Below are 27,127 nucleotides of genomic sequence, written 5' to 3' on the forward strand. Positions count from 1 at the left end.
CATTATTTCATATGCTTGAGAGTGGACTATAGGTTTTATACTTTTTTTTTTCATTTTCTGTCATTAAAAATAGCTTGCTTTTCATGGTGTACCTTGTTTAGATTTTATCAGAAAGTGAAAGGTCTTAGTTTGACTTTTTGATGGAGTTAATGCTAGATCTGGGTTTTGGTTTGTTTTGTTGTCTTTTTTTTTGTTTTGTTTTGTTTTTGTTTGTTTTTCCCTCAGAGATGTATTTAATAATATGACCTTAGTTCAGGTTCTCTTGTTTTCAATGGTAGGTTTTTAATGTTTATCTGATCTCCCGTGGGAAACCAGCTATTGCGTATTTTGCTCATTGTGCTGAAGCAGCAGGATTTTTTAAGCAATCTGGGCAGGCACAAAGATAATCAACGCCCTCATGTGTGAAGACAGGTGCAGATACAGACTTGGCTTGTGCATCAGGGGAAAAAAATCCTGAATGCACCATAACACGGAACATTTAAACAGAGGCTGCTGCAAAAAGATGCTGTTGTGTGATTATGAAACCATAGCTTAGAAATGTCCACCCACGCTGAACAAATAATTGAACACAAATTTCAAATGGAAGAACAGCACGAGAAGGCTTTAATTGCTGTTGAATTCTTTTGGTATGTGCATAGATATGAATATGTTTTTATTGCTGAAAAATAAGTACTTAATACAGAACTCAAGTTTCCTGGTGATATTTTGTTGCCTAGTATAATACAGAACTTGGCAAAACTGGAGCTGATTTAAAAAAAAAAAAAAAGGTGGGGGGAAAGAATACAACTTTTTAGTTGTTTAGTTATGTATAGCGTAATGTTTCTGTCTTTTAAGGCTGACAGGATCCCCTAATCATTTTACACTCATTTTAGCTACATTTATTTTGTTGGAGATAACAGAATAAGATGATGGCTTAGTTGAGGCATCTTGGTAGACATAAGATTTCAATACAAGCGTAACTGGGAGAATCAGTCACTTTGGTAGCATGGAAAGGATTTTTTAATTCAGTGATGGACAAATGAAGACTTAGGTTTAGATGGAATTTTATGGGTAGGAGTGGGGATTTCTAAGAACCAGTCATAAAATTTTGCAGATGCAGTATTTCTGCAGAGAAGATTTACATGCATGAAAGTTCAGGCACATGCCCAAATTATTGCATGTCAGCAAAGCTGCATCGTTTAAATGTGTGTACTCCATCTGTGCCAAACACACTTTGAAACATGTTACCTTAGGCCAAAATAGTTTACCTTTATGACAGTTTATAGCAGGCTTAGTGAGTTACTGCAGCTCAGCTGACGCTTCATAACTTGTTGAAACAAAGTAAGCTCAATTACATAGCTGAGATACTGACATTTCTTTTCCAGAATGGCTCATGTAAGACAGAAGTCATCCTTAGCAAAGAGAAGGCTATAGAGTCTGTCTTATAATGCCATATAGCTTGTCCTTGGAATGTTCCTGAATATTTTTGCAAGGATAGAATGTAATATTCTATGTTTTGGAATATCATTCAAAGATAGCAGAATTTAGGCTTGTGTTGCAAAGTATTTCTTGACTTTCAACTCTTTCTGTATTTATGAACTTGAGGTTGCGCCTTGATTCAAGCTCACGTGAGGTATTGAGAGATAGCCCTCTCCCTCAGTCTCCTTTTCCTCCCTAGGAACCTACTCCTCACACATGTGCATGAACACTGAGCGGGGCTGACAAACTTCCTTTCCCCTTTTAAAAAGTTCTCTCTTTCCTGGTCTAAGCATCTGACTTTTTTATCTTTGCTCATATCTGTAGTCATCTATTCAATTTCCATAAACTGTCCCATACAGCTTTCACTGCTTTGATTTCTACTTTTGCTTTGATTTGCTATGTTTTCCCACTCCCATTAGTAAAATGTATGTCAAGGTTATACCTATGAAAAGCATTAAGAAAAATTGACAAAGGTGAACAATAGCTATTTTCCTAAAAAGAGTCTCAAATTTCTTCCAGCATTTGGGTTCAGACTCTAAAGAGAGAAAATCAAGATTGGTAAAACTAGCTGGCAGGAAACTCTTGCCTAGATTTTTAGTTTGTTACATATGTGCTTTGTACATTCTAATTTTAAAAGCCTAATTTATCCTTAAATCGTTGTTTTGGTAAAATTCTTCAAAGGATCTGAGCTCAACATATGAAAAACATAAAATGAAAAATATATGTTTTTTAAAAATAATAATTGTCTTTTATTTACTTTGGTATGGCACTGGAATTAAATGTAAGCCAGAAAGAAAAACAAATTTTTATACATTTTCTTTTTTTATTATTATGTGCGTTCTGCTCACTTTCTCATTATCTAAAACTGGGCTTTCTTTTTTTGTGTTGTACTCAAGGTTTTGTAAATTTTAAAATAAGAGCTTTGCCTGAGTTAACAATAAAACCATCCCCAATATATGGGATATCAGCTTAACCCCCAAACTTAAGGGATAGTCCAATTTAAAGGTGGTTCTTTCTATTTTTCATTCTCTTGCCAGAACTACCTTCTTAAGATTAAAAAATTGCAACTTAAATTATCATTTCAATTGCGTAATCATTAAAACAACCAAAAATCTTAGCAGTAGTGTTATAATTGAATTATTATTGGATAGGGACCAAGGAAGAAGTTTAAAATACCTTTTAAAGATGAGAGAGTTATAAAAAACCTTTTTAAAATGTATGGACCAATAATTTTCTCCAAAAAATATTATTTTACTTCCATGTAATCTGTTTTTTTTATTTTTAAAAGGTTACTTGAAGTACTTTGCAGTTTGAATCTTTTTGCATATCTTACTGGAAGCAAATCCTCCCTAAGTCTTTTTTGTGACTATTATTTGAAGGCCATGCTGCTCCTTTCACAGGCTTAGTTTTTCAGAGTTGTATGGTTTTTACATGTCTCTTTTTGCACTAAAATTGCTCTCAAGAATATATTTCTGTATACACGCACTTCGGAGAATACAGAGATTTTTATTATAATAGTGCTGAGCAAAATGCCGAGATATTCACGCTGATCCCAGGGCGAATTATTATTGCTGTTACAGCTGCTGTTGCTGCTCGTTTGCTGACAGGACATTCAGAAGGAACAGCTGATGAGACAACTCTAAATGTGTCACTTTAAACAGTATGGCTACAAAATTTATACAAATTCAGTGTTTTCAGAAAGTTTCTGCATGATAGGCTGCTAACGTTCTTGCATTACATTTCAAATCCATACCCTAACACTGCTGCAATTGTTTTGAATGTGCCCGTTAGCTTGAATTAACATGATTTTAGGACTTTCTGTTCTAAAAGAAAATACAAAGAAATTAAATCAGCAGTTGAGAGGTTTGTATGCCATGGCTCTAACACTGCATGAAATTTTTCTTTACTGGACCAAAACTAACCATGCTGTGCCTAAGACAACGTGGAGAAAATGTGATCTTGGGGTCCAGACAGTCCTCTTGTGGAGTACACTAAAATTCGCTTGAGTTAAAGGAAGGGGAAACTTGTCTCCGGATCCTCTTCCGGTTTGTAACCTGAAAGAGCATTCTGCTTTCAGAGAGCACGTCTTTCATCATAAAATGCTGAATAGTTTACTGTTGCATTCACAGTCATTTCTGTTTTCTGTTAATGATTGTTCAGTCAGTTCATGTCTCTGAAATAACCATGCCTGTTTTTTTAGGGAAGTGACACAAAGTAAAGGACTAGGTCAGGAAGTAGGCTGGGGGTTGCCTGTAGGTGACTGCTCATGAATTGCAGGATATTCTTTGACCTTCATGTTGTGCATGGAATTTTTCTTAGCTTCGAAAATAACAGTCCCTTAGAATTTCTCAGTTCTATTTGCCATTGTTTCATATTTATTTTCAAAGATAATACCCATTTTAAAATTGTCTGATTGATATAGTCAGATTGACCCTTGAGAACTGGCAAAGTTTTAAAGTATAATTGTTCGTTATCAAATTACTTGGAAATATGCAATAATTTCTGACATGTACATGCTGGAAAATGCAGTGGAAAGTTGTAAAGTGACTCCATTTCCCCATGCTGAAGGGAGCTCTACAACCCGAGAGCCTTCAACTACGAAGGGAACAGAAAGATCAATAGGTTCTTTTATTAACCACAGTCAGATAACATGACTGAAATAGACTTATACTCAGAACAGAATTATTCTCATCTGCATTGCAAAATGTTTTGATTAGCATGTTTTAAACCATCCTTTTTATTATTATAGATAAGGTACAAAATTAACGTGGATTTTTTAATCAGGTACTAATGTAAGAGTCTTGAAATAATTTAAGTATAGTAGATGACTATTACTCCCTTCTAGCCTACCTCACGTTCTATCATAGTAGGAATTCCAAGGCATTTTTGCAAAAGTAAATATTAATTCCCATTGCTCAAGCAGGGAATAACGTATTTCTGATACAAAGAGATAATTTTCTCAAAGCTTCTTGGAGGGTTATTAATACTGGTTTTCAAGAATTTTCAAGCTCCCAGAAGTTGAGAACCTGCCTTGACCCCTCGGAATTAAATATTTATATCTATCAATTTATATTGAACTGTTCTGGTTTTAAATAGGTGCAGAGATGATCCTGAATGTAAGCTTCCTTGTCTGTAGTGTAATTTATAGGCGTCACGGAGTTCCAAATATATATATACTATTATTTTGAGTCACTGGATGTTCTGCAGTCAATTTAAGGTGGGGTCAAAATGTATTCCCAGGGTAGTTAAGTAAACGTTATTTTCCTCTGCTCTGGCTGTTCTAAATCATGTTAATTTTTTTTAATGTTCCCACAATAAACCACATAAGATATTTTCTTACATCTGAGAGCAAGCAGACTCCCTACCTTGCTTTACCCTGGGAATAATTTAAACAAAGATTTCTTTATCCTATTCAGGAAAAAAGCAGAACGTTGAACAAGAGAAGTTCTGTTTTTTTTCCAAGGACAAAACTTAATTTTAGGCTAGGAATGCTGATAAGCAAAAACATCAGCTATTGAAAGAAACCTCTTTCTCTTATAGTTCGAAAATACAGACTTTTCATGGAAAAATTTGAAAAGAGAGAAAGAGAGGAGAACTTTTGAACAAGAAGTCTTTTATTTGATTTGTATTTCTTCAGCATTTCACATACTATTACTGGAACTGCAGTAGTTCTTTGGATCATAGTTTAGTCTCTCTCTTTTCTGGACCTTCAGGAAAACCAGAAGTCTCTTCTATGTTGTTGGATGGTCTATGTTTCTAATACTGAAGTAATCAGGGTTCAGCTTCCGGTTTGTACCCAAGCTACATACAATTAGTGTAATTCCCCTTTGTCTAGTTTCTCATCTTGAAATGGAGAAGTGGATGTTCCCTTCTCCAGAAGCTCCCTTCTTCTCTTGAAAAGAAGGAAGCCTGCTTGTCTTGAAAAGACAAGTAGCTACTTAACTAGCCTTTACAGAAAATGCTGCAATTCTAGTCTTTACATTCATCGAAATTCCATATTCAAGTTCATGCTAAGTGCTGAATTTGGGGCACGTAGTCTTCCTAAAAAAAAAAAATAATCGCAAAGTAAGAAGGATTTAAAATTAACCTTTGTGTCTTGATACAGCTTAAGGAGTAGAACTAGAATGGGCAAATAAATATTGGGGGTTTTAGCTGCCTCTTTGCTTAGACTGATTTCCTGTGCTTCCTTCCCTGAGCCCACTGTCAATTTATTAGAGATAGTGATAATTTTGCTTTCCTTGAAGGCAATGGAAGAGTTAATATTGACTTTATAGACTGAGCCGTTACCTAGCAAAGCATTTTTCAGACCTGCTAATAATTTGCTTTGCCTGTATCACAGGGAGCAGGTTTATTGGGATTTATCAGCTCCCATCTCATTAGAGAGGCTGAAGGCTGGGTAGGGTTTAGAAGCAAAACTATGTCCTCTCCCCTGAGAGTGATCAGAGGAGAGGGAAAATGCAGAGCAGCAGGCAGAAACTTGCATTGGTTCTCCCTGTCTCACATTCATTTCTATGGATAAATAACTTAAATCCCTGTGGAGTCCAGGTCGCCTGGCACCTTCCACAAAATGTGTTTACATCCACTATGCAGAAAAACAATCTCACAAATGTAGCTGACTATAAAAAGCAACTTTAAAAATACAAATGAGTATGTGCTGAAACCACTGACCACAGCTTCTCGGAACATCCGTAGTTTATTGAGTTTGATTTGGATTTGATTTGCACCAGCTTTGCACTGATGTTCAGGAACCGTTCTCCATTGCAAGGAGCTACTGTCCAATTTAAAACCTTTGCATCTCCATAAATCCTAAGGACTGTCAATGGCTGCTCAGCGTTATAAAGAGTAACCAGAAGGCTCCGCGATTCCACATGTGCATAGGTGTTTCTCTTAGTTAAGATTTTGAGTAGTAATGCTGCAAAGCAACAACCTTGCTTGATCACCCGTGAGTTCTGTACAGTCACTCTGCCTATTAGCATGTATTTTCAGGGAGCCGGCCCTAATCTTGTATCGACCCTCAGCTTTGCTGTGTCTTTTGCAGGGGATTAGAACTCCTTTTAAAATTCCTTGTTTGCAGTTTGTTAGTGTTTAAGACCAGCTCTGTCACAGTGAGCACAATAGCCGAGAGCAGTAGTCTAGCTGCAGAATAGTGAGGGACTGAAACTTGTAATCGTCTCCTCCCTGCGGATCTGCTTGTTTTGTGCATTGTTATTCATCATGACAGGTTTCAACAACTTAGCTGTGAATTGTTAATAGATGAACGCAGAACATGAAACTTAAATACCTCTTGGGTCACTGAGTCATGTCTGTTGTATGTAATACTGTAATATAATCATATTTGAACTGTGGATTTGGAGTTTTAATCAAAAGACCTATTACATAAAAGATGGATGACTGAATCTCCAGAGTTTATACTTTAGATGGAAAATAAGATCTCAATTCTCTGAAAGAATAGGTGTAGGCAACTATGCTGGTGACTTGGATCCCGAGTGGATGGAGGCAGCTAAAATCCTGAAGAGGCGTGGCTCAGGTTCATCTCTGTGCTTTGGGTTTCTTTGAACCTAGGCTGGTTAGGCTTTGGGCAGTTTTTGAGACATCTGACTCAATCCGTATGTTGTAAGTTAGATGCGTTACAATAAATTCTGGCTTCCCTTTTGAGGGCTTCTCTCCTAAGACTCCTCTAAGTGACTCTAGTTCCTGGTAATTTGTGTGAGGTGAAAAAGTGAAAGTTGGTTAATCCCTGTAGCAGTACTAAAGATTGTGAAATACATAGTGAAACAACTATAGTTTGTGCAGCCTTATTTTTGTTTCTGTAATCTCTGTAGTTCTCTCTGAAATTATTTGTCCAAACACTGGCATTCCTTTGTATGGGAGGAGACAGCACTTTGGCCAAAATGGAAAAATACTGTTGTCAAGTTGGCTATTTAGCTGTGCAATGACTATAATCTTTGGCACACAATGACATATCAGAAGGTTCGTTGTTAAGACACCCTCTGAAAATTCCATGGATTTCAAGTGTTATCTGAGTGGCAGGTATAATCTCTTATTTTATTGTCATATGAATACAAAATTTGAATAGCTGTGGTCTGAAAGTTATGTAGAAAATAATTCCTACTTATTTGTGAAAAATGAGAAAAAATGCAGGTATAAAAGCAAAATCTATGGGGGAAAAAAAAAGCTATTTCTAGTAGTATTTTTCCAGGTATCATTCTTCATAATAAAAAATGTATCTTTTTCTTTCCCTTACTTGTAAATTATTCTCCGATATTCATGATTTCATAGAATGTAACACCCTGCTGGCTTTGTTTGCAGGAGTTACATCAAGTGCTGCTTTTAAAGATCCTGCTAGAATTTGGATGTATATATACACATATAGCAATTCATTTATATGCTTGTGTGTTTTGATCTGACTAAAGTAATAGTTAGATGAAGGATTTTGCCTTCTGCAGAATTACTGAATTTCTTCAACACACATTATACATGAAAATCTTCAGGCTTCTAATATCAGTGTAGAAAGAGGATGTGGATCTGCCTAAATGAGCCAAACCTCCCTTCATCAGGTGGTTTGGTTTAAATGTGTCGCTGGAGAATTTTGTCATAGTTGCTGACTATGGTATATAGTGGGCAGTTAAGCCACAAGTAAACATCACAGCTTTACCAAAAGGATAGGCATGAATAATCATTAGTTTCACAGGAAGGGAGGAAATTACTCTTTTCCTGGTTGTCAGGTAGTTAAACTCTGTCTTTCCAGAGTGGATTTGAAGCGATGAGGTGTTAATTCAAACAGTGAGGACAAAGGAACAGTGAAGATTTTTTTTTTTTTTTTAAAGAATAGAACTGTAAACAGCTGAATCCTCAAAAGGTAAGTAATTTCTTTCTTGTGCTGTTCATCTTAAATTAACCCTGAGAAAAACTAAATATCTTTTGTTTGACCTAATTTGCAAATTCATGGTTGGTACAGCTTAATTGAATTAGTGCACACTGAATTCAGTCTGGGGTGTTCCTTAGTGCTGAGATTATTTGCACTTACTAATAGTCAGCTTGATGAGACCCGGTGGTCCCAGCAATGGGAAATAATTATCAGAACTATCAGGCAATTGTTGGTAATCCAGGTAAATTAAAGATACTTTGTTTTTGTTTATTGCTTTGTAATTTGTGCTTTGGTTAATACTGGTAAAGTATTCCTGAAGGTTTTTCCCCTATATCTTTCTTTTCCATACATCTTTTGCCTTTGTTTTGTTTTATAGGGTTAAAAAACCCAGAAAGAATCAGAAGTGCTTTTAAAATTAATTTGCTTTTCAATAGACCTAGTTTATTCACTGCTGGACAACCCAATATCTGTTTTTTGTATGAAAATGCTCTCCTTTGTTCTTTTTCCATCAGGTATAAAGTAGTATTTCTCTGCTCTGCAAGTCCCACATGCATTGTATCTTCATGAACGCATGTCCCTCTTTAGTATAGCTCTGGCATATTGCCATACTTAATGTAGGGTAAAACCTCCAAGACTTCATTAACTTACCATGTTGAAAAAGCACAAATGACATGGCAAAATAAAATACAACTTCCAAGTAGAAAAAGGAGAAGACATGAAAGCAAACAAGGTACTTTTTTTTTTTTCATTAATTTTCTTCCAAGCATATAACTTTCACAATATTATCTGAAAAGATCCCACTCATAAAATTATGTCAATGGTTAACAGGTTGCATGGAAGTGTGTATTAAAAAGCCATGTAATTTGGGACTCACCATTCCAGTTTTACTGTGTCTGAGCATAGAAGGAACTAAAACAAGGAAAGGTTTAGGGCCCCAGCTTATATTCTTCACGGACTTAAGATTCCCACTGTGGTTAATCAAAACTGTAGAAGAATAAAATGCTGCATGTAGCTCTAAAGAGAAAACAAGCAGAACAAAATCCTTTCAGATTAAATGCAATTTTGTCTGTAAAAATCTGTTCTCTTTTTTTCTTCCTAGATGCATTACATATGCTGGTTATACTGTGCAAATTGGGTAATTGCTCATCACAGCATAAGTCCCTTTCAATTGAAAAGGAGCAAATGTAGGTAGGACAGATTGGTAGAAAAAAATCTTTTAAATGCAGTAATCTGCTGTTCTTGAAAAAAAACCCTAATTTTCTGTGAAAACTTGTCTCTGCAAAGTGTCTTCTGGGTCCTTAGCAGTTGTGATTTCACATTTGGTACAGTGGTAGGAAGGGCGAGGAAAACTGCTCTGTGATATTTAATCTTCCCTTGGTTCCAAAGGATGAAGGAGCTGAACTATTATGCCCAGTACATGTTAGAGTAGCCCCAAGCCTGCTTTAGTTTATGGTGAAGGAAGCAGCCCCTTAAGGACAGTTCCTCCCTACCCCAAAACTGCTACAGTCCATTGCACTCTCCAGAATGCTCCCTTCACGAGGAAGGTGAAGAGCATTTGGCAAATGTGTGACTACTTTGCTTGCTGAGGTTTTTTTCTTTTATGGTAGATCACGTGTGAGGGTTATCTACCCAGTAATTTCCTCTTCTGTCCTACTGGAATAGTACTGAGCAAGCCCTTGAATTAACTGCCTTACAATAACTGGATTTGGCAAAGTACCTAGAGACACACAGACTCATGTGCCATTACAAGCAAAAAAACCTTGGCAGATCTGCTGTTAAATGGTGCCTGTATTTACCCTATCCCAATATTTACAAAAGACGACAACTACTATTAAAAGAGCTTTTATCAGTGAAGGTTCACCAATCAGTTACCTAGAGAAAACAGGAAATCTTTAAAATGCAAGAAATAAACAAGTGAGGTGCCAAATCATGAGGTCCTTGAGTCTTTCCATACTTTTTCCTCAGGCAACCCCCCTGTTTGTCTCCTATGTCATATATTCACAGGAGTCATGCCTGCCCTGTCCTTTCCTCATGGTCTAAGGACTCTGTGTCTCACCATAGCATAATCTCCATCCTCCTTTCATTCATAGCTTTTCCCCCCTCACATACAAGCTATCAGCATTTTAAGTTATATTGGCAGAATAGGAAGAGCTGTCATGGAGGAAAGACAAAGCAGGATAGTTTTGCTGGAAGGAGTTTTTGCTTTCTGTTAAGAGAATCTGTGGACCATAAGAAGAGGTGCTTAAAACTGATAACCTTGCTAATCAGATGCTGAAATTTCAGTTTTCCTGCTTCTCACTAAGCACTTCCCTCTTCTGTGGTTGGTTGGTTTGGTTTTTTTTCTTTCTAATTTTCACTGTAATCAATAAAGTTGATATCTGGAAAATTTGGCATTAACTAGATAGCATCAGTGTTGAACATTTTACATGTTTCGCATTAATGATAGAGGAGTACCACTGTTAGACTATTGGTTCCACTAGAAGATTTGATTTTTGGTAAGGGTAAACTGACAGATGCCCAGCTGATTTAAAATGGTATGATGAGTGCAGTACCATCAGAGTCAGGTGAAGCTATGGTATGTAGATACTGGTGGAATAATAGTTCCGTTTTACTGGCTGAGAAACTAAGCAACATGGAGATCATGAGGCCTGGCCACAAAAACTTAGCAGGCTCTTTACAGAACTGGGAATCAAGCCAAGTCCCCTAAAACCCAGCTCAAATTTCTGACCAGTGTTGCACTGACTGAGGCGCTAATTAGTGATGTTTTGAGGAGCTCACTTCTCTCTTACACACAAAAGGAGATTAATCTACTAATCATAAATACAAAATTAATGTATCTCACCGTACAGTTACAAAATGATGCTTTCAGTGTGACTTTTTATGTGTGACTTTTAAATGTGACTTTTTAAGCATCTTTCTGCTCATTCAACATTATTTTCTATAAACCAGAGTGCTTACAAAGAAATACTGTTCAACCTCTTCTCTGCATAACAAAAAGCAGCCTACAACTGTAAGGTCTCTTTCCATTCATCAGCCACCACATCTGTTGCTTGCTTGGACACTGACCAAAATGATTCATTCACATGTCTAACATTTATTTTAGGTGAAATACTGGGATTATACAGAAAGGCAATATTTCAAAACTGGGTCTAGAAAACCAAGGGAAGTTGGAAACAACTTCCTCAGCTGAAAACAAACACGGTGTTATATCGTTCTGCAGCTTTATTAGAAGGAAGGCAGTAGCCAAGTGAAGCAGCTGGAATCACACTGAAGTCACGCTGAACTCTGCAGATCACTTCATTCTTCCTTCTGCTACAGAGCTCACATCCCTGATTTACAGTGCGTTTCATTCCAAAGAACTAAACGAGGTAGGTCAATCTCTCTGTTACACTTTAAATCTTTCTCTTCCTCCCTTCTAAATAATGTGTTTCTACAGTTACAACAACATTTGCAGGCAAATCCTGTAAGGTACTGTAGCATATACTGGCTAAAAGAGCTTCTTGGAAGAAAGAATGTGATACTCATTTATTTCAAAGATTATTTTGAACCACCCCTGCAGCAAGAAAAGATATGAAAGTATGTGTGAGTTTAATTTTTAATGGCTTTTGAATGTGTTACACAAACTTCAAGGAGTCTTTATCCTGTCAGAGAATGGTGAGTGACTTTAACTTAAATCTCTCTCCCTCCCCCCATCCCCCTCGGCTCCCATTGTGTGTTGGTTTTAATCTTTTTATTTGCTTAGGGATAGTTTGTCTCATATAGCTATAGCGATTCCCAGTGTTATTAGAAATAAGTACATCAAGTCCAATCTGAACAAATTCTAGAACAGAAACTGGAAATCATTTCAACTTAAGTAGCAGATTAACAAAATAATTCTGAAGAATTAGTCATGAAGAATTAGAAGAGGCTTCTATGATCTGAGCTGGAAGGTGTATATGTTTTCCCTAACCATCGTGGAATAAGGTCGGATATGGATCTAGCTGTCATTAAGTACCTGGGAGCGTGTTTCCTAGGAAGTGACAAGAAAATTTGAAGCCTTATATACTATCACACGATGAGACAGGGCTAGATTCCACCTCTTATTCAGACTTGGTGATAACCATGTCATTGTCACCTGTAGCCTTTCAAAATGTGGTCTGGCGAAGCCAAACAATATCCCAGACCTGTTTTTGTAGATTTACAGAAGATGTATAGATTGGCTATGAATTAAAAGACACTTGCTTTCTAGCTGAATAAAATTGTATTACTGAATAATTTTAAATGTTTATTAATTCATAGTCAAGAGAGTGAGTGAGGGTAAGTCAGGGTAAAGGAATTTGTCAGACCAGGTTTGTAGAAAATTATTCAGGGTTAACTTGCTTAACAGCTTACTTTCACTAGTATCATATTATTGTTTTGCCTCAGCTGAACTAGGAAATGCAAATATTTTGATAACCCAATTTACTTTTGGTTAATGCCACTGCAGCTTCTGCCGGAATATTTAAAACATTATCAGCCAGTTATGCCAGGCAGACAGGATTGAGGTCCTACCAAGTTTACTTTAATCCTAGGGATTTTATATATGCTGTGAGTGATATTAGAGTCCCCTTTTATTGCACTTAGAATCTCATTGAGTGTGGCGTAGTGGAAGTTATGTGACTCTGGAGAATGAATTTATGGTTTGGATTCTCCAATTGCCTTTGTGGAAAGGGATCACGAGTCAGGTGAAGTCTATATGAGGATTCCTAGGCAGGATCCGACTACAGATTTTTACTGCACCAGTGGGGGCAGAGGAAAACTGTTGATGGCAATAATGCAATTGGTTTGTACCATACATTATAAATTCTTCCTTTTCATTTTAAGAATTTCTTTCTCTGCTTACAACCTAATGAGCAACTTCCGAAACGCTGTTAGATTTGTGTTTATTTCTGATAGATTGATTCAAGAGGAAAATTTATACTTCTGTTTCCTAATAAAGCCAGTTGCCTTAAAGAATTTTCTTTTCCTTATGTTTCTTAAAAGCCACGTGAAGCTTGTGATCTGTTCTTAGATATTAATTTTTTATTAATAACTGCTATTCCAAGCACTAAGCAGCTAGTTTTGCAGAGGATTGTAGTCTGTTGAATGGTCTTGTTATTTGCTTATTTATTCATTTTTGTCTTATGGAATTTGCCAACAGTTCAGCTGTCTCTTACTGTAGTGGCTGGTTGTCTGGCTGATTTTCACTCATTATTTCTGATAATGGTTTGATTTGTGTTCATTCAGTCTGAAGCTAGCAATTTCACAACAGTGCAGGGCTCTGTTGTTGCTGGCTTTGCAAGAGAACTGAGTGGGAGGAATAGTTTCTCATGGCCTGCTACCAGAAGGGATTGCTGTGACTGGGGTGGGTGGTGTCCAAGAGACATTTGGTTTTAGAAGGGAAGAAGCCGTCATGCACAGATCAACTCTCCCACACTTGCTATTGCTTTTACAATGTGCTTGATGCTCCTGAGACAAAAAGAAAAATTATGTGTCCTCAAAAGAAGCATGTAGTATTTCCAGGGGAGCTCAGCTAATTCTGTGCTCTTTGTATCTTCAATACATTCCAGAGTTTGAGGGCCTGGAGACAGGAGCAAAAAGCCCTGTATCAGCCCATGGCTGCTCTTTTCCAGAGAGAATTCTGGCTGGCTTGTTGCAGCTCTCTTATACCTGGCCCACCATTTTACTGCATTACAATTCTTTAGATGAACTGAACAGACCTGCTGCAGATACAATACTTTTTCATTAGTGGGCTCAAAGAGAAACTAACAAAACCCATTGCTACAAGTCAGGTTTGTTTGCAAGGGTTATCTGTGAAGGCCAGTACTCTAGAAGTCTCCAGTCCTTGCCAGGGACATTAGCTAGCAAAGAGTTTGCAGCCTTCTACTTCTCTTCCACAGTCCAGGCTCTCTTGTCCCTTTTTGATACTTCTTGAAGGATGTATATCAAGAATCACAAAGCATGAGTATGAAGAACCAGCACCTTTTCCCTCTATCCACAAAAGGTATTTGCCTTTTCATTCTTTTGGCAAGGTCTGAATTCTGCCTTCAGCCCTACCTTTGAGTCTACTGTTTGGCTTTGGGCAAGATACGTCTGTTGTTTTGCCTACTCTTCTTGTGTCTGTTTATTGTGTTTAATTAAAAACAAGGCAGGAATTGTCTCTCATTATGTGCTTATACTGCCTAGATCCAGTGAGGCTTTGATCTTAGAGGCCAAGGCTTTTAGGTACTTTCCCAACATAAAATACTTGCTTCTTTCAGCAAGTGTGAGCCTGGCACAGAAGTTTTATTCTCTTCTGAAGCCTTCTAGATGAGAGAGAGAGAGATGAGTTGTAAGTCCTGTGCCGTCAATGTAATATCGCTGTCTACACTCCCATTTCGTCTTTCTAGTCATCCTCTTTTAAAGAGCTCAGCCCCACATCATTTTAGTGAGATGTTTCAGAAATGTTAGGAACCATTGTCTCCTTTAAGAAACCTGAGTAACACGTTGTTGAGGTCCTAAACTCTTAACTGAGAGTGTTGCACAGTATCTGGTGGAGTCAAGTGAGAAGTGATTTGCAAAGGTAATATGGGAAGCCTGTAAAACCTGTATTTCCAAGCTCCTAATTTAACACCTTAATCATAGGTGCCATCTATTCTTATCAGTGCTAGGGAGTGTTCCCAATGCTGTATTAGGGAGATGGATAAATCTCCAGCCCTCCTGAAATTGTGTTAACAATACGAATTTTTCAGTTTTGCAGGAATATAGGCAGGGCTTATTTTAGACTTGATCTTAAAGTAAATAAAAGAGTTAGCTTTGTGTAAGTAGGAGTATTAGACTAACACTGATACAGAAGTAGACACCCTTAATCTACTGTATACAGTGATCCTAGTATATTAACTGTGAGGACGAAATAAAGTATGTTATCAGCTGGAATGTTTTGGTTATATACTAGCCATATTTTGGAATTGGATGTTCTGATATACCCATGCAAGAGTATGTGTCAAAAGTAATATAACCGTAGCAATATTACAATCATGCTAGAAGAAACTGCTGATGTAGATAGATTTAATGAGCAGTAGAATAAACCTAGAAGAACAGAGATCAATTTAGAGGGCAGTACATAACCAAGCATACTGTTAGAAGTGACTGGGAAAACAATATATGAAATAGAATATAAATAGAATATAAAAAGGCATATTCAAGGAATGAGTTGTGTTGCTAATTTTCTCTGGGGTTAGCTCTTAACTCTTCTTGTTAAAAGGACTGTAAGTATAACAAATTGTAAGCTATTTTTTATCTGTTTTTGTATCTTGCTGGAGAGGATTATTTTGGTTTTTTCCATAATGACCTGTTGTTACCCTGCAGTAACTTTAGAATGGCTGTTGTCTAACGTTTGTTTAATTGGCCTTAATCCGTGTGCTGAGACAACAGTTGATAGTCTGAAAGAAATCTCTGCATTCACTCTTTTTTCTCTGCTCTCACTTTGCTACTTCCTGTTAGGAGGGAGTTATGGTTAAAGCATGTGTTTGCTGAAGGAGTACAACCATTTAAAAAACATGCTTAGAGCTGCATTATCATGTAATGATCATATGAATGCTAGTCAAAATCTTCTTTCATCACAAATATACGAAACAGTTGCAAAGTAAAAATTCCAAATAGTTTTTGCATGAAAAAATTAAAAAGCCATGCTTGATAAGATAATAAATGCTCGTATTTCTAATCAACCCTGTCACTGTGAAGCTGAGGCACATAAAAATTTTAAATCTGGTATGTCCATTACTCTAAGTATGTAGTTATTATGGTGGCTTATAGCCAAAGAAAGTACTGCTGGCATTTGTGGACGAATAGAAAACACATGAAACTTCCCTGGAATAATACTTCATTAGTGTGCATATCTTGCATGCTGAGGACACAGCCAACATGATGTATGGTGTACCTGCTGGGCTTTGTCATCTGAGTGATGTGCTTAATGGCTCTGAGGTATGTCCTGGGCCTGCAGAGACAGATTAATGTATATGACAAGCAAATGGTGGAGATCCAGGTTCCTCTTCTCTTTGGTGTAGAGAAAACAGACCGGAATCTGCAAGGGCTGCCCAGGTCGGTGCTGGCTCCCTCCATCACAGTGGGTATGACGGCACAGGGGAGAGCCTCCCTTCAGGAAGGGGAAGGTCTCCTAGAGGTGAAGCTGTGGTTTCTCTGCTCCACTGTGAGTGAGGAGACAGTGTAATGTTTAAGAAAGGAGGACAGGACTGTGGTTGAACCGCTAGGCAGGGACTCTAGGTTTAGCACCTGGTTTGATCAGAGACTTCCTGTAGGTCATTCTCAGCCTTCTCGCCTGTAAACCAGACTGATGATACTTCTCACTTGAGCCACTTTCACTAAGGGTTATGAATACTGAGGTGTTACCGCTGGTTATGTAAATACTTCAGCAATGCTGAGACATACAATATAAGACCGTATTTTAAATCTCAAGTGGCATTGTTTACCCAAACTTCTATTTTTACCTACTTGCAAGAATGCTTAGATTCCCCCCCCCCCCCCCCCGAATGCGGCCACTTTAAGTGTTTCACGGATATCACCTGTCATTTTCTTGACTCTGATGTAATGTGTTTGTGGTCACATGACAGACTTGCAGTGGTTACGGCAACTCCTTACGTTCAAAAGGAATATTAAAAAAGATATTTCTACTTTTAGCTGTATTAACAGAAGGGAAGAAGAGCAGGAGCAAGTGCTAACTACGTAGTTACCAAGTGTGCCATCCTGTCCCCCCCCAAGTGCATATCCAGAGGACATGTGAGTTTCTTAGTTGTCTTTGGGGATAGAAGTCTTGGTGCTTGGGATCAGCATGAAAATAAATCACTTCTGATGATATGCGGTTGCTGGTTGCGCACATTTATGAGTTAGCTGGTTGTGGAAATGGTACACTGCTCAATTGTAGCAGTTGTCTGGATGATTTGTTATATTCAGGCCAGACCTGCTGTGTATACTTTTCCTATTACAGCATTTAGATATAAAGCCGGGTTTTCCATTTGTTGGTTACCATTTCTGTGGCGGCAAAAGTGCTGGTCTGAAATCATTGCGTTACCAGTATTAACTTAGTCTGCTCTATAAGGGTTTGTTAATCCCGCTGTAACACTCACTTTGTGTAAAATATTAGGAGGCTATTATCTGGTCAAATGACTTCAATACCACAGATGAAGTGGTGTGTTATGACTAACAGGGTCATGTTTGGCCTTGCTCAAAGAAAGTTGTTCTTGGCATATATTTTAGGAGATGTCTAGCTAGTACATTGCGTATACATTTCTAACGCTGCTTTACTGAGAGACTTAACGGAGAATGACGGTTATTTGTGTTCTTGTCTTATCTGCTAGAACAAATACATCTATATCGTGGCTTGAAAAGCTTTCCAGTCACATATCATATCTATTATGACCCATTCTCATTGTTGAATTCAGGATGGCTTACAAAGTCATTTTGTTACCATATGTCTAATGACCATTAAAGTGATAGTCAAGAGATAGGCGTGTGTGTCTGTGAAAGAGAAAACATACACACAAGACTTGATTCTGCTTTTGTGTACACTAGCTTAAAATGCTCGTTTCCTAGTGGCTTTTTCTGCAGGGCCAGCTTTAGGCTTAAATTATAGCATAGCTACAATTTAATTTTGTAGTATGGGTGTATCATCATGCTATAGGAATGTTTCTACATGGAGGCAAGTGGTCATCTTGGCTTTGTTCTTTTGAGGGAGAAATATGAGTCTATGACAGTTAGTAATCTCATCAGTATTCCTTGTGAGTTTTAGGATCTTTTCTTATGTCTTTGTAAAATACTTGCCAGAAATATGTATGCACCTCTAACAAACTTGCTCAGGCCTTTGTGTTTTGAACTTTACAGATAAATTACTGGGTGAATTTCATGTTTATGTTTTTGAAGCTAGATAAATTCAAAACTGAATTTGAAGCTAGATAAATTCAGAGGCTCTGAGCACTGTTTATCACACTGAACAAATAGGTTTTGGGACTACCACTCAAATATTTGTGTTAGTTAAAAGTTAACATAGACAATGAATAAGCTCTTCCCTTGGACCTCTCTGTAAATTTCAAAAGTAATGAGGACCAAATGTGAGAGAGAGGTTGTGTGGGCTGTAGCCCAAACATGTGGCTACCAGTGTAATTAAGTTGGACCCTAACTTGTGTGGTGCCCAGAGAGAACTTTGAACCCCCAGGAAGACTTTGCGTCAAGTGAAGTGAGTGGAAATTACAACCGTTTTGTTTGTTTTCTCCTATTTTAGACTGAAAACCCAATGTAATTTAATTCCAAACCCATTCCACTGACCTCAGGGCTGAGGCGTGGAGAGGTCAAATGACTTCCCCTGGTCAAACAGGATCCATGTGGCATATCCATGAATAGAGTCCAAAGTACTGGTCTCATGTCATAACCGTAAGGCCATTCTTAGCGTGACAAAAGCTGTTCTATTTTAAGCAGTTCCAATCATTTGTCAAAGTTGTCATTATGGCTCCGCTTTATGAAATACTGTAATGGTGGCAGAAAGAATGAACTCTAGGTACTTGTAGTAAAAAGCTATGAATATGTCAATTGAGATCCAATTCTGTAATTCCCTGCTGAAATTCAGAGAAAAACAGTTCATGTAGCACATGGTGAAGTCTCTTCCCAGCAGCAATGTGGCTTTGTATTTTAGAAATATTTCCTAATGATCTGTATTTCTTGGTAATTCTGTTTTCTGTCCCAGGATCTAAAAGGTACTAGCACCAAGTGCCAGCCTGTGATATTCCTATGAAGTCGTTTAGTAATTAACTTCTGTTTTACAGAAGGAGACAGGAAATGAAACCTCCTGGTCAAACGTTCTGAAACCTATTTGCTTAAAATTAAGCAACTATATTCATAATTAAGCAACTGAATCAAGGAGGCTCAGTTTTCAGAGCTGCTTGTGACCTCAGCAAACAGGAACAGACTCCAGTCAAACAACTGCTGAGTGTACACTTTACACAGGCTGTTTACTATTTAAAAAAAAACAAACAAAAAACAAAAAAAAAAACAAACAAAAAAAACCAAAAAACAAAACAGACAGGATGAAGTCTAAACTTGGTTATATTCATCCATATGCAATACAACACTGTTCTGTAACCTGTGGCTGCCCCCAAGTCCTATTGCCAGGCCTCTAACCACACTTTCCTGTTTATTGAAAAATATTGTCCTTGCTCTGGCTCCTTTTTGCAACCGTGGACCAGCAGGGACTAAGCCAGTGAACTGCACCAAAACTCCCTTACCTTTTCTAGCAGTTGGCCTGAAAGCCAAGTGGAAACTGCTGGCAAAAAGTCTTGTTTTCTCTGCTGGGCCTCTGCAGAGAGGTTCATGAGAGTCTTTCCAGCCTGGAAATTAGGCCGTTTGTTAGAGATCATACAGGAAATCAGTGACAGAATAAAGAATAGAATTAGATTTCTTCACTTTCAAGACCTAGACTTGAACTGCAAGCCAGTTTTCACTCTGAAAGTTTATTAATATATAAAAACCAAACTCACGTATCTGAGACTATGTGTGTTTCAAGAACACAAAGAAACATCCCTGCTGAATGATGGTTAATGGTTATCCCAGAAGAAAAAATCTGGGTCCTTATTGATGTAAACCAGCATAGCTCCACTGACAATCCCTTACTGCTTATCTTTCTCAGGGCAGGGCTTAACACCATGAGTCCTGTTATAGAAGTTCTTCATATATGTGGATGTCAGAAGTAAAAGTTTCTGGGCTTTGCAAATGTAATTGTCAGTCTTTGCTGAGCCCTAGCCATAGAGTCTAGTTTCAGCATCTGTGCAGTGGGAGCAATGGGAAGCAATGTTCCTCCTGCTTTTTTGCCCCCACTGCTAAAGAGTTAGTGCATTAGAAGACTAGGAGTTAGAGATAAGGAAAAATACAAGCTTGGAAAAATAATTGCATTCTAAAGGTGTGCTCTTTCAATGGAGGAGTTTTAAACTACAGGAGGCTTGGTAAATATTTGGTATTTATTTAGGTATGTTTTCTTTCTCCTGCTATACATCATCTTTGAAATTCTAAATATAAAATTAACACTGTTGGGCAGTAGGCAAATGTTTGTTATTGTCATTATGTTTTTTAGCACCATTAGGAAAAAAAAAGGCTTGGGAAGAAATGTTTGAATCCAAGTATTGTGTTGTGGTAGCTCTTGAGAAACTTAAAACCAAAATTGATTAGTGAGTGGAATATAGGATGTTAATCAGCAAGAGTCTGAAAAATTGGATTTTTTTTTTTGTTTAATTGCATAAATCCAGTTTGAAGGTATAGTTCTGTATATAGGCAAAGACACACAAAAATCCAATTATTAACCTGACCGTCCTCTGAAACTGTCCAAATGTAATGTTGTTCCAGATGTTAGTGGTACTGCTCCTTGTTTATGCTATTTCTCAGCAGCTGTTAAGCTATTTGAAAAAATGACTCAGATGGGTGGTACTGGTATTTGATGCAGAATCTACCCCCAAGGGGCATGTAATTACATAAATGCAGCCCAATAAGTATCATTTTATCAGGACAGCGAACCAAATAACATTCTTTCAGCCTGATGTAAATTACAAAGGGCAAATGTTATCATAGCCTCTTGACAGAACAGGCTGTTTTGACTCTTATTACATATTTTTTTAATCAAGAGATATAAAATTACACAACTTCCCCCCCTTGTCTATCCATCTACGAATGAGAAATCTAATTCTGCTAATGTGTGTGCACATGCGTAGCTTCACTTGTGCGAGTAATCCTTTCAAAATAAGCGAACTACTTGTTTGGAGGAAAGGTATGTACATGAATACAAGCTTGCAGATGTTGTTCTGCAGGCAGTGTGCTCTGGAGACCCTGCTCCTGTTGTCCTTAGCATGCTAAAATTTCATGGAATTACAGGAATGCAGGGCTAAGTTCCAAAAGTGCGGGCTGAATTCCAGTTTCTGAATGGAGCTAGCACTCAGAAGTGTACCGGTGAGCTCATCCATAGTACAGCTAATGGGCTGGTTGTATTCTGCTTTCAGGGACAGGTTTTTAGTGCAGCCGAGTCCAGCCAGACAATATAGCTTTAAATGATAACAGAATTTAGCAGAGTATTTGTTTTGACCCTAGCAGATACTTTTGTCAGGCTGTGGCTGTGTGTGCTGTGCTGCAGCTTTGTCTGTACTGTGGAATGGACATGTAACTCCTGAGTGCTTTTTCCTGTTCAACCTGTTTGCTATCTGTTTTCCTGTTCATTTATTTTTTTCCTGGCTTTTTCTTTTGGTTTATATCTTCCTTCCCCCCCCCTTCTCTCCCTCCCACACTCTTCCTTTGGAGTTTTAGAAGAAAATTCCTGTGTGAAAAATCATGTTGTACTTGGAAGTTCCAGAAGCTTTTGCAGCAGAAGAAAACCGAGACCGTCGTTCTGTCTTAAAAAAAGAAAAAAAGGAGACACACATATTTTCATCTCTAGCTCTTACAGCGTGTCCTGTTCTCCTGGGAAGCTTTACTTTCTTTCAGCTGTTACCTGTTTCTCAGCTCGCTAGTGGAAGAATACCATAATTGTATACATTGTCTCTGAAATATGTTCTGTAGATTGCTTTCTCTACATCCTTTGCTGCGTTAAAGAAATCTAATACATTGAATGTGTATGAAAATCAGCATTCCTTGATACAAAGATAGGTAGATGATAGAGAGGAACGAACTTTCTCCATGAACTTTCAGTTGCTGGAGAAATCACTGTCTGTGATTTTAAGTATAATTTGAGGGGTGTGTGTGTGGGTGGTAATTTTGTAAAAAAAGGCTTCCTGGCATTTTAACTGCCCTTTTTTGCCTACATAGATGCCTGGTGCTTCTCTGATTTCTGACAGATACAATCCATAAAATTTGCTTCAAATAGGAACAGAGCAATAAAATATGAAACCCAACTAGAAAAGAAAAGAAAAATGACACTTCACTAAAACTTTGCATCTGGTCTCCCAGAAATTTCTCAGTGATACTGTGTTCAGTGCTCTCTTTTAAGAACTAAATGCAAGGAAAACAGTTCCTGGAGATTTCAAGTGTTGTCTTGATTTGAGCATTTCTTGAAATGCCTGTGACCAAAATATTCCACAAGCTTTGTGCTAGCAACTGACAGATAAAAAGTGATAGATATGTGAAACTAAGTCAGTGTTTTGGGTTTTTTTTATGACCAAGAACTTAAAGGAATTGCAGGTTACTATTTGCAGTGCAGTAAAACATTTCTCTTTTGACTGTTCCTTTTCTTTTCTTCCCCAGAAAGCAACTGTGCAACATGACATTTGAAGATTTTGAGAACTACTCTTATTTCTATGACCTGTCTGAGGAAGATGAATCACCCCAGTCCTCCCTCAGCATTGCCCATATGATTTCCCTTTCCTTTTACAGTGTGGCATTTCTGCTGGGAGTGCCAGGTAATGCCATTGTCATCTGGTTTATGGGCTTTAAGTGGGATAAGTCTGTTTCTACACTCTGGTTCCTCAATCTGGCCATTGCAGATTTCATTTTTGTTCTCTTCCTGCCCCTCTATATTACATACGTGGCAATGGGCTTCCACTGGCCTTTTGGGAAGTGGCTCTGCAAAATGAACTCATTCATTGCATTACTTAATATGTTTGCCAGTGTTTTCTTCCTGACATTCATCAGCCTTGACCGCTACGTCCGCCTAGTCCACCCAGTCTTTTCCTACAAGTATCGGACTGTAAGGAACACCCTCATTCTTAGTGGGGTCATTTGGATGTCAGCTGCAGTTATTGGTGGCCCTGCCTTATACTTTAGAGACACAGCTACAGTTCTCAACAATGTCACCATTTGCTACAACAACTTCCATGTGCATGACAGAGAACTTATTTTGCTGACACATCACATTCTCATTTGGGTGAGGCTTGCGTTCGGTTACCTCTTTCCTCTAGTGACCATGGTCATTTGCTACTCGTTGCTGATTGTCAAAGTGAAGAGGAGAACTGTATTGACTTCCAGCAGGCTTTTCTGGACCATCATTGCTGTAGTTGTAGCTTTTTTTGTTTGCTGGACACCATATCACATATTCAGCATTGTGGAGCTGTCTGCTCACCACGATGAAAACTTGCATGACTTACTGCAAGATGGCATTCCCCTCTCCACTGGCCTTGGTTTCATCAACAGTTGCCTCAATCCAATCCTCTATGTTCTGATTAGCAAAAAGTTCCAGGCCCAGGTCAAGACAACAGTCTCCGAGGTGCTAAAATTGGCACTGTGGGAGGTGAGCCGCTCGGGAACTGTCAGCGAGCAGCTGTGGAGCTCGGACGACACTCATGCGCCTGTGCACTATTGTGAAACTGCTCAGTGACTGCTCTTGTCACCATCCCTCTCCAAGACAGCTGACAGGAGATTTGGAGGTGTTCTTGACTTTACATCTGCCAGTCAGATGTGCATCTTTGCGTATACAGTTTTACGTAAACAGCTGGCTTAATTGCACTTGCTGCTTTCCTTGAAGGGCTTTTAAAGGACACGTCATTTGGATGCGGTGTACTTGCAATGCACGCACTACCTGAACTGCAAGTTGTCAGCATGAGTGGAATTGCTCTAACTGGGTTTTTGATCAGGAATGTTGTAATCCTGTTGTTTTGTTGTGGTTCCATACCTCATTGATATCAAAAGAGCACATAATAAAAATATTCCCCCTTGCCATCACTGATAACACTCTTGATGGAGGCATTCTCATCCAAGAGGTTGTGGCCATACATAAATGGGTCATGAGTCTCCTGAGTGTCTAGTATTGCCTTAAGTAGGAATCACCTGGCTACATCCCAGCTAAGTGAAGCTATCGGTGGTTCCACTGTGGAGTTGGAAAAGAATCCCAAGACAGAGAACACTGAATCGCTTCCTTCTCTTGCCAAAAAATAAAAATATGGAAATAAAATCTGTTTTCTCCCAGTGCTCTTTATCTTCTACTCAAAACTAAGACAGGAGATCCTATGTTTTCTGGTTACTTGTTCTTGTGCTTTTAGCACCAGTTGGGTGCAAAATACTGAGCAGATGTTTTATATAGGTATTGGGCTCATTTGAAATGTGCAAAGAATTAGTGAAAATGTTTCTTACAGAAGCCGAGATTGAAGGCCCCGTGCCACACTTGTTCTTTTCTATGATGTTTAAACTTTCAGGCTCAAAGAGGTTTACAACTATCCGTTGTTCTTTATTGCTCTGTCAAACAAAGGTAAAGAAATAATACAAAATTTTGTTTGCCTGAATGCCAATCTTCAAAAAATGGACAGAGTGAATTCAACAATATTCTGTTACAAGTCTGTAGCCAAATCTGGACCTCTTTGCCAAATGAGAGGCAAGACAGTACATCCGGCAAATGGAGTCCACTCCCATGAGTAAGATGAAGTAGTCCCGGTTATGCTGTACTCTGTTCCAACTTGTTGCTTGCTGTAGAATCACACATGCACCAATGCAAATATATATGCTAAGTGGAGTGGACTAATTTCTGACATAATACCACTTAATTAAAAAGTTGAATGTGTGATAAAACTCCACTGAAAGTAAAAGCATAAAGCTTTTGGTAAATTTGAACCGTTTTTTCCTTGTTATTGGCCTCAGTATATAGAATAAAACTGCCTTTCAGATAATCTACCTAGTTTCTATGGCCTGCCAACACACGTAAGTAGCATTTATACTGTAATTGAGGCCTTATATGTAAATATATTTGCTTTTGTATAATATATATATATATGCATGCATGAGCACATCCAGTATTGGTAGCTGTACAAATAGAAACAGTCTGACTGTGATCTGTAACTGTTTGTTTGGGCTCTGGTTTCAGAGTGTGAGAGTCAGGGAGGCTCAGTGGAATTGCAATGTATTTCACTTTGGGCTGGAAAGTTGGTAACCAGCCCTGTTCCTTTGAGTCATTTGCTGCCTGGCACATAGTGACTCATCGTCATGTTTTGGCACCCTGCTGCTGAATGTGCCCAAATCAAACATTTTGCAGTTTTTATTCACATGTTCCCTGACATCTTTCTAAGAATGATGTATTAGTACTACTCTCCTGACTGTACTCCAAGTGAAGTAATAAAATGTTGTTGTTTCCAAAGACTGTGTTCATTTGCTTTTCTCAGCAGCGATATGCAGTGACTGTCCATTCTTAGAACAGCTCCTTCCCAAAGATTTTGGAAGATGAAAGCAAGCCCTGGCCCTTTCTGCTACAGGAATTAAGGTTTATGTCAGCTTTCTTCTTGCATGTCAGCTATGTGAGCACACATGTTGCTATATACAGTAAAGAGATTGATTTTCAAATGGGGGAACATACACGTGCTGTCTTGCATAAATTATCAGAAAGCTTCCCTTGAAGTAGACAACAGAGATATTGAATAAGGCCAAAGTCAGCCCTGGTCTATGGAATTCAGCAGATTAACAATTTTGCAATGTAACTGCTACCTTGTTCACACCAAGATCAGTTACAGAATGATCTCCACATCATTTCTGCAAGAGTAATGGAAGATAACTAAAGAAAACAGATAACACTCGAAGTTTCTGTTTCCAAAGAGTGTCCAAAGCAATACTGACAGTTCTACGTTGCTTGGACTGAGGAACGCTCATTCAGCCCACCACAATGGAAGAAAAGCCAGGCGAAGGTGATCTATCTTATCATGCTGAAGGATACTATGGAAAAACACGTCACAGGAAATAGCTCTATGATCAACCATTCGTTCAAGAATAATAACTATTGACACATTTTGTAATAGACAGGTTCTGGTTACTTTTACCCGCTTCCTGAACAGTTTGTACTTCTGAAGGTTATTACATAGAATAGTTTGTAACCAATACTCTTGTGGAAACTGTTTTCCCAGTATTCCTATATATCACATATTGCAGTTACAGAAGCTTCTGCTGATCTTTCTGTTAGGGGGTGCACCTGGGATAGAAGTGTCTCGTTTACTCTAGGATGCTGATTTTTCACAGGCACGATGACACAGTAATATACCAGCACGTACCTAAATACTACACAAAAAACCCTAACGTAGATACATGTGGATTCTGTGGAATTCTCTTGCCCACGTGCCTATCTATTTTGTAACTAGCTGGGGAGACTGTGCTGTCCAGCTTTTTTTGTTTTGTTCCTGTGCAGCAAGTTTCCTTCTAACATCAGGGAAAAAAAACCACAAAAGAAATCCTGACGACTGAAGAGTTTGTGCATGCACGCTGAGCGTGAATGAAACACACACGCAAAAATCCAGTCTGGCAGGTCAGATGGATGGCTCATAGTGCTATATTTTAGCAAAGTTACAGTCTAATCAAACCATTTTATCCACTTAGAGCTTTAATTTCAAGGTCAAGGAAAGAGTTTAAAGGTAAGCAGCATGCTGAATGGGAGGTCAGAAACAGCGATGGCCAAGAATAATGAAAATTACATTTTTGTGGCAGAATTTTTATTTCTTTTTTTTTCTGATGTGGCATTTGCTACGTGATTTAGCAGAAGCGACAGCTAGAGAATTGCCACAGAAAGGGTACTGTGCATTAATTACACACAGGATGCAGCTAGTCCTTTAGGAGTTAAGTTTATGGAAGGTGGGAATGAAGCTTGTAATTATACTTACTTTCAATTCTTTAGTCATGCTTTAAACCTCTGGCAGGCAGATTTTTTTTCTGAGACAAATTATAAAACTGAGCTCTTGCATAATCTGAAGTTGGCAGACCTTTGAACAAGGAGAAGCAGGACCTGCTGTGCCAGATAACCGCACACAGATGCTCTGTGAATAAAAGAACACAAAAGAGTTATTTTAGCTGCTGCTGTCAGGCTTCGGCACTGAGCATCTTCAT

General features: G+C 38.2%; 1 protein-coding gene across 4 annotated transcripts; it reads left to right on the forward strand.

Moving 5' to 3' along the window:
* The first annotated feature begins 336 nt into the window (after positions 1 to 336).
* On the forward strand, positions 337 to 25,388 carry CMKLR2 (chemerin chemokine-like receptor 2). 4 transcript variants are annotated; one of them, XM_087732264.1, is made up of 5 exons: positions 337 to 626; positions 8,207 to 8,317; positions 8,839 to 9,056; positions 11,547 to 11,694; positions 22,586 to 25,387. In XM_087732264.1, the coding sequence occupies exon 5, from the start codon at positions 22,602 to 22,604 to the stop codon at positions 23,652 to 23,654; it is 1,053 nt and encodes a 350-aa protein (XP_087588390.1). In that variant the 5' UTR covers positions 337 to 626; positions 8,207 to 8,317; positions 8,839 to 9,056; positions 11,547 to 11,694; positions 22,586 to 22,601; the 3' UTR covers positions 23,655 to 25,387. The 4 variants fall into 4 exon arrangements, with proteins under 4 accessions (XP_087588390.1, XP_087588389.1, XP_087588391.1 ...); XM_087732263.1 differs by lacking the exon at positions 8,839 to 9,056; XM_087732265.1 differs by lacking the exons at positions 337 to 626; positions 8,207 to 8,317; positions 8,839 to 9,056 and adding an exon at positions 17,000 to 17,098 and having other exon boundaries at positions 11,432 to 11,694; positions 22,586 to 25,388.
* The last annotated feature ends 1,739 nt before the right edge of the window (positions 25,389 to 27,127 follow it).

This window comes from Nipponia nippon, unplaced genomic scaffold, assembly GCF_047370975.1.
Source record: "Nipponia nippon isolate SJK-2023a ecotype South Korea unplaced genomic scaffold, ASM4737097v1 scaffold_5, whole genome shotgun sequence".
NCBI classification, from domain to species: Eukaryota; Metazoa; Chordata; class Aves; order Pelecaniformes; family Threskiornithidae; genus Nipponia; species Nipponia nippon.